Source organism: Arachis ipaensis, chromosome B05 (assembly GCF_000816755.2).
Source record: "Arachis ipaensis cultivar K30076 chromosome B05, Araip1.1, whole genome shotgun sequence".
NCBI classification, from domain to species: Eukaryota; Viridiplantae; Streptophyta; class Magnoliopsida; order Fabales; family Fabaceae; genus Arachis; species Arachis ipaensis.
Window position 1 is genome coordinate 146,689,633 of NC_029789.2, and position 7,588 is coordinate 146,697,220.

The 7,588-nt window shown below is 33.8% G+C and overlaps 1 protein-coding gene across 1 annotated transcript; it reads left to right on the forward strand.

Moving 5' to 3' along the window:
• Positions 2,749–6,700, forward strand: LOC107644812 (E3 ubiquitin-protein ligase XBAT33). Its single transcript, XM_016348739.2, has 10 exons — positions 2,749–3,207; positions 3,323–3,382; positions 3,864–3,935; positions 4,170–4,354; positions 4,599–4,759; positions 4,849–4,907; positions 4,986–5,032; positions 5,120–5,263; positions 5,595–5,686; positions 5,791–6,700. Exons 1-10 carry the CDS (start codon positions 3,031–3,033, stop codon positions 6,330–6,332), a joined length of 1,539 nt encoding a protein of 512 aa, XP_016204225.1. The 5' UTR covers positions 2,749–3,030; the 3' UTR covers positions 6,333–6,700.

Consider the following 7,588-nt stretch of genomic DNA (forward strand, 5'->3'; position numbering starts at 1 on the left):
GATTTAAGTAACTAATCATAGTCAATGCTTAGCTTACCGGTATGTAAAAAATATTAGGCCATCTTGTGATCAATCATGAAACATTTGATTTTTTAAATTCTAAAGTTATAATTACTTTGAACTTCGGAAAAAAAGGTTAATTATTATTAAAGCATGATCAATTGTTAATTTGTAATAGTGCTATCAAAAGGGTCATGATTCATGAAAGAGCACTATATGACAAAATGAGTATCTTGTTGATTAAGCTAGCCATAATTATTGACTCCTTTCTAGATCTCATACATACGCTCAATACAATTAATTAATCTATACAGATTCAAGATAACTCGTGTATGTATGATTAAATTAGTAATGGGTTAAGCATCCATAAAAACTATTAATGATAATAATATGGGTTGCCATATGTTCCATTCTAATTCTAATGATTAATGAATATATTACTAATTACATATAGATGCATATTTATTTCTGATGAATTCCTCACAAACCTAACAATCCTTGATAAATCTCAACAACTTTTAATTTTCTATAAACTAATTAAGATAGTCTCAATTTTATATATAGATTCGCAATTTGCATTGCGTTCTCATCCAACTAGAAAAAAGGTATAACAAACAAGTAGGTTGGGAGGAAAAGAATTTAATTTTTTTTCTTTGTCCTTTTCTTTTATAATTTGTGTGTGGCAATATTCGCCCACTTGTCCTATAAATAATGCATATTTTGGAATTCACACTCACTCTTATCCTTAACTTATGTGATTAAGTCAAACAAATCATTTTAAATTTTTAATTAATTAATTAATCTAATATGATATAGCAATCACACTAAGGAAACAATCTATTTTAACCATTTGCATGCATTGCATGCATTAGAATATGCGTAAGATTCAAGATTCCTCAATATTATTAGTTTTTGGGTCCCTCTCTCCAATTTCAAAGCTTTGACAAATGTCCTTATCTGCTGTAAACATTAATTTATTTTTATTATTATTATTTTTAATTTGGATTTAAATTTTGATATTCTCATTTCATTTGAGAGCCGTTTTGTGAAAGAGGCGGTCGGAGATGCAATGTATAACCCACTATGTTTTTTCATGGAAGTTGATTAAGTCATTATATAGCTTTTCTTCTTTCATAAAAAGTTGGTAAAAAAAACCATTTAGTTTTGGTTCCTAAATCTAAATAAAACACACTACCAATAGCTAACCATGCTTAAATCTGAAGAAGAAGAAGAGTATGGTGGTATCATCGGTGAGAAAAAGCTTGAAGGAATGGGAAAAAACGAAACTGGTTTGGAAGAGATGCACAAAAATAGCTGCAGCAATGTTAGGCTGAGCGTTGGAGGACGAGGTGCATCGGACTGATCTGCGGAGGTGAGGATGGTGTCGGTGGAAAGATGCGGCGGTTTCGATATGGCCGGAGAAATTCAATGACGCGAGGTGAGAACCGAAAAGATGACAATGAATTTTGGACATGAATTAGAAATAACCGTACATAATGTGAATGAATTTAAATATTAATATTAATTTTTAAATTTTAAATTTTAAAATTAAATAATTAATTAATGATCTAATTTTTAATTTTAATTTTATATTTTTTTTAATTCATTGTATATATTGTACACAGTTAATATTGGTTCCAATGATTTCCCATTCCATATATATTATGAGAATCACATGCCATGAACATAGGAAGGAAATTTGGTATTAATAAAACCAACAAGCTATCAATATTATCATCACAAAAAGCCTATGACTCCTCTATGTGTGTCGACAGATCGCTAGTGATTCTCTTAATTAACAATCTTTCTAATATATCCTAATTAATTCCATGATTATTGTGAAGGATTAGAAGAACCATTTGTGGCTGTAAGATGAAGCAAGAAGAAAAATCATGTCCTTGGGCAAGTTTGTGAAATTGACTAGCTTCCAACCCTTTTTTTTTCCTTTTTATTTGGTCACGAGCTTCCAACTTTGCTCAAGTGCACAACCTTTTGGACTATGACTTTAATGCAATTATTGTTATGTTTGAAATAAAAAAATAATTAAGACTACAAGATAGAACAAGAAAAAGAAAAAGTATAGGGAGCAACTATTTTTTTTTCTAAAAATATTAAAAATAAAATTTATTTATATTTTTAATGTACTAAAAATATCAAAAACTTAAAAAATTGTTATTATTATAATAATAATTAAATATAAATATAAGTCTTTCTAAGCATTGACAAGTTAACAACTCTGAAAAAAAATTTCTTCATAAGGTCAGTTGCAATAATATTAGTGCATGTAAACAATGAACTTTTTATTTTTAATATTGAAGTGGCAGTGATGTTTTTTTAAAATATGAATTGTTGGGGTGTTATACTCAAATGTAGAATCATTTAATTAGAGAAGCAGAAATCAGATCGTCCAATTTTTAGAGGTACACAAATCGAACCGTCTGATTTGTAGAGGTATAGAAATTGGATCGTCCGATTTGTCGGAGGTACACAAATCGGACCGTCCGATTTGTGGTAAAAAAAATTAAAAAATTTGAAAAATAGAAATCGGACCTTTCAATTTGTGTACTTTCTACGGTTTTAAAAAACACCAAAAATTACAATATTAAGGTATATCACCACTTCTACTTCCATAACAAAAAAATTAGCCGTAAATAATATATAAAATAAAAATATGGGAAGAATGTAAGTGTTGAGCAATGGAGAGGGGAAGCATGAAAGAAAGTCAAAGGGGACAACATTAGACACAAGTAGAAGAAAAGAACATAAAAATTAAAATAAAAATAAGAAAGAAAGGTAAAGTTGTCTGTGTTTGTGTTCTCTTCTGCCTTCATTCCATTTCATTCATACTCTCATATCATTCGTGTGTGTGTGTCTGTTTTGCTTTCCATGCTTCTTCTTCTTCTTCACCATCTTTCTCTCTTCTCGCTTCTTTAAACAACACAACACCAACACCTACATCAATATCTGCATTAACACCCCACCCACATTCCAAGCTGCAACCTTTCTGTGATCATCATTTGAGAGAGAGAAATGGGGAATTCATTTGGGTGCTCAGCCTCTGGGGAGAGGCTGGTGTCGGCGGCAAGGGACGGCGATTTGGTTGAGGCCAAGATGCTTCTAGAATGCAACCCTTGTCTTTCTAAATACTCAACCTTTGGTGGCCTCAATTCCCCTCTTCATTTTGCAGCTTCCAAGGGCCATAACGAGGTTCATTTCATGAATCCAAATGTTTAATCTCATTCTCAATACCCTTTTTGTCTTTTTCTGCTTTTCATGCCTCAAAAAGTTTCTGCTTTTGTTCTTGGATTTGGGTTTCCATTAGATTGTGGCTTTGTTGCTTGAGAATGGAGCTGATGTGAATTCAAGGAACTATTGCGGCCAGGTAAGGTCTTTCATTTTTGCTATTCTCTTTTTCTCTTTTCATTTTAAATGGTAGGTTGATTCTGAGTTAGATTTAAGCTGTGTTGTGGTAATTGGTTTTGGTTTGAGGAAGTTGAATTGTATGGTTGATTACAATTGGTGCAAGTGTTGTTCTAGTTTCAATTTTGGGCATTGGAGATTCTGTTCTGTATTTGGAATTGCAAATTTGTAACTTTTTTGTTCCATTTTGGTCCAGCTTTGCAGTTTTAGGATATGATTCTATTCCTATGTGGAGAACTTATAACTAGAGTTTGCATAGTTGTAAGTGACAGATTGGCAGATGGATCTGATAAAAATTCTAGAGATATCTGCATGATAATATGAGACATTGAAATTTTTTTTGTTAGATCTCACTTCTATTTTGTAGCATGTTTATGATGCACTTACTGAGGATATAGTTTACTAATTGATGTTTTGGACTCACTTTGATTTGTTATTTGAAGACGGCTTTGATGCAAGCTTGTAGATATGGTCATTGGGAAGTTGTTCAAACCCTTCTGCTCTTCAGATGCAATGTGAGTCTGACTATATTTCCCTCTCTTTCTCGGTCACTCGGTTATATCAGAACTGTTTTCCCCACTACTTAGCATTTAATTCTTCTGGAAACCATAGATCATAGGGATGGTTATTGAAAGTTGAAACTAAGTGCTGCTAAGTGGACATGAATTCCTGGCTTTTGAGTGAGAGAGTGAGTGTGTGGTTAAAGTTTCTATTCGAGCATAACTTGACTATAGTCAATTCAATAACAGGTTGTGAGATCGGATTATCTCAGTGGAAGGACTGCTCTTCACTTTGCAGCTGTGAATGGGCATGTAAGATGCATTAGACTCGTCATGGCTGACTTTGTTCCAAGTGCTCCGTACGAGGCTTTACATGCTCCCACGGATGCTGACATTGATGACGGATCAAATGTTAAAAGCAAACATGAACAAAGGTTGCCTTTCCTTTTCATTATGTAATTCTAAAAGAAGTATCATTGTAATATGCTCTTATGTTAAAAACGCTCTTTGTAGTTTGTATGATGAATGGCTTTATGTTTTTCTATATGTTCATGCATATACACTTACATGCTATTGGGATTTCACTTAGTTTTCATTGTGGTTAAGGATTTTTTTTCTTCAAAGTTTTTACTTCTGTATGTTATATTCTTGCTATTTATTGACTTTATTCCAGTGCAGCGCACTGTCCAAGTTTGTAAACAAGGCGGCTGATGCCGGTATTACAGCCCTTCATATGGCTGCCTTAAATGGCTATTTCGATTGTGTACAACTGCTTCTTGATCTCAATGCAAATGTCTCAGCTGCGACATTTCACTATGGAACGGCAATGGATTTAATAGGTACATCTTTTACTCAATATGCTAAGTAGTACATGGTTATTTAATTCTCCCCACCAAAATCTGTAAACCGCTGATGTGCTTTGATATAGGAGCCGGAAGCACTCCATTGCATTATGCTGCTTGTGGGGGAAATTTGAAATGCTGTCAGGTAAGAATAGCTTCAACTTTGATCTGTAATATTCCATCTTCTCCTTTGAATCTAGCAAAAATGCTTTTATTCTTTCAGATCCTCCTTTCGGGAGGTGCAAGTCGGACAGCTTTGAATTGCAATGGGTAAGTTATTCTAATTTGATTGTTTATTACAAAACTTTTGCATGTTCTACAATATATATGATACAAAGATGAAATTTTTCCACACAGATGGCTTCCACTCGATGTTGCGAGGATGTGGGGGCGTCACTGGCTTGAACCAATATTAGCACCCACTTCTGAAGCTACAATACCATCATTCCCTCCATCAAATTATTTGTCTTTGCCACTTATGAGTGTGCTCAACATAGCCAGGTATTTTCACAGTTAATCTATCTAGATTTAAAAATTGCAAACCGCAATGGGGAACGGTTTGGGAAATAGGCTGGTACTCTAGAACCATAATTACAAAAGAATTATACATTGCGAATGATTCATATATTGCCAAGGTTGGAGTGTAATGCAAGGATTATCCTTATTACATGATTTAAAAACAAGAAAAATCTTACAAGTTGTTTATTTATTTACTTTTTGTTCCTTTGATGTCCTTTTTTCTGATGTACTGAGCCAGAGCAGAGGTTGAATGTTTCTCTTAAGGTTTACTGCTGCTAAAAATGGAACTAATAATGAGTTGGAATAACTGCAGAGAGAGTGGATTGCAATCATCTCCTACCTCTTCCGACGAAATTGATTTTTGTGCCGTTTGCCTGGAGAGGCCATGTTCAGTGGCTGCAGAAGGTACTGGATTCTATTTAATGAACAATAAAGTTTATGATCACAAGTTGCTTTATGTTTGAGGCTGCTAGCAGATGGTTAACTGATGTTAGAACTTTTACATGCAGGATGTCGACATGAGCTTTGTGTTAAATGTGCACTCTATCTTTGCTCAACAAGCAATGTTTCGTCCGAAATGCTCGGCCCGCCGGGCTCCATCCCTTGCCCTCTATGTAGACGTGGAATTGTCTCTTTTGTCAAGTTACCAGGTTCACAAGCAAGAGAGACTAAAGTCAACGGATCGCTCGGCTTATGTACTCCATGCATGCTACATCCACGTGATATAAATAGGCCATCTTTCTTTCATACACCGGAGATTCGAAAGAATCGTGTCGCTTCTATTCCTTCAGAGATGCTTTGCCCTGTGACTTGTAGTCCATTTCCATCAGTTGCACTTCCTCTATGTACCTGCAATGATGGTCCTTGTCCACCATTTGAGCCCCGAGAAGTTGAAGCTCAAGATGAATCGCCTCGTCACTCACAAGTATCATCAACGGATCAGGATAAAATGGAAGGGCCAAGATTGGAGAAAACAACATGCTCAAGCATGTTTTGGGGTAGAAGAAGTTGCAGCAGGGAGCATCAATGCAATTCAGAGATCAACGCTTGATGCGACGCGACGGAGCCACGAGGAGGTGTATGTATGATCCTTCTTTTTTGGTGGATACAGTATACAATTTGTTGAAGAAAGAAAGCTTCTATGCAGATGTGTTTTCTGGGCACAGGTTGCATATTAGGTGATAAATAACTTTCTTGCATTGATTGCATTTCAACATCCCTCAAGCTATGTAGTTTCCATCAATGATATTTACCAGGGATTTCTCTAATATTCTGATTTAGATTGTTATTTTAATTGATTGCAATTTGATTTAAATTTCATTAGTGAAATGATAGGGTGGAAATATGTATCAGATTAGAAGATTCTGTATATTATTATGAAACTTACAAGTCTTTATAAAGTAACATATTTGATCAGCACATACATTTGTAATTTCCCTTTTTAATTTGATTATTTAGATTAATCTTAGTGCATAAGATTACTATTAAGATTAGATAGTTTGTCTTAGTAATTAAGCAATTAACTATTACTTTTAGCATATGCCAGCACAGCATTTGCTAAGGAAAAATGATCTGATGGCTATCTATATAATTATTTTTATCATTATAGTTGGCCCTACAAATGTCATAAGAAGTCAATGATGAGAAGTCAATAATTTCTCTCTGATTGGAGAAAAGAATTATTTGCTTTTTTCATATGGTCAGCAATCATATATCCGCATTCTAATAAAAAGAGAAAAATATTCCTCCTCGTCCTCAACTGCCCTCCGTGCAACCGCGACAACCGTGAGTTTAGTTTATTTAGGTGGTGGATCCTGTGGCTGGTGCCGTCCTTTGTGGTGGCTAACGTTGTCTTGTTCATCGTTACAATGTAAATGATTGTTCGAAAAATTTGTTCCACGGTTCATGTGTTGCAAGCTTTCCCGGCAGTTTCTCTTTTCAGCCCTTGAGGAAAACCCTCTCCTTGGCCCTTTTATCTTATTTTATAAATAAACAAAAAGTAAAATGATATTTTTCATGTAATAACTATTGAGTAATCTACAAAATTTTTTTTTTTCTCTTCATCATGGCATATACGGATTATTAAATGTTTTAATAACTTTTAATTAAATAGGAAGAGACTACCATTTAAACTATAACTTTTGACGTATTGAGTAATCATATTCTAGGTTTATTTAATTATAATGGTTTCTAATTTCGGCTCTAACAATTAAAATATATTATATTTAATATATTATTTTATAGTTAAAATTAATTTAAAAATAAATATTTATTATTATTATTATTATTTTCTTTTCTTCTGACTTT

Excerpts from the sequence above, each read along its gene's own strand:
- LOC107644812 (XM_016348739.2), top strand. The coding sequence starts at position 3,031 with ATGGGGAATTCATTTGGGTGCTCAGCCTCTGGGGAGAGGCTGGTGTCG. Across the intron at positions 4,760-4,848 it reads AACGGCAATGGATTTAATAG|GAGCCGGAAGCACTCCATTG; the intron begins GTACATCTTTTA and ends GCTTTGATATAG. Across the intron at positions 5,264-5,594 it reads AGTGTGCTCAACATAGCCAG|AGAGAGTGGATTGCAATCAT; the intron begins GTATTTTCACAG and ends GAATAACTGCAG.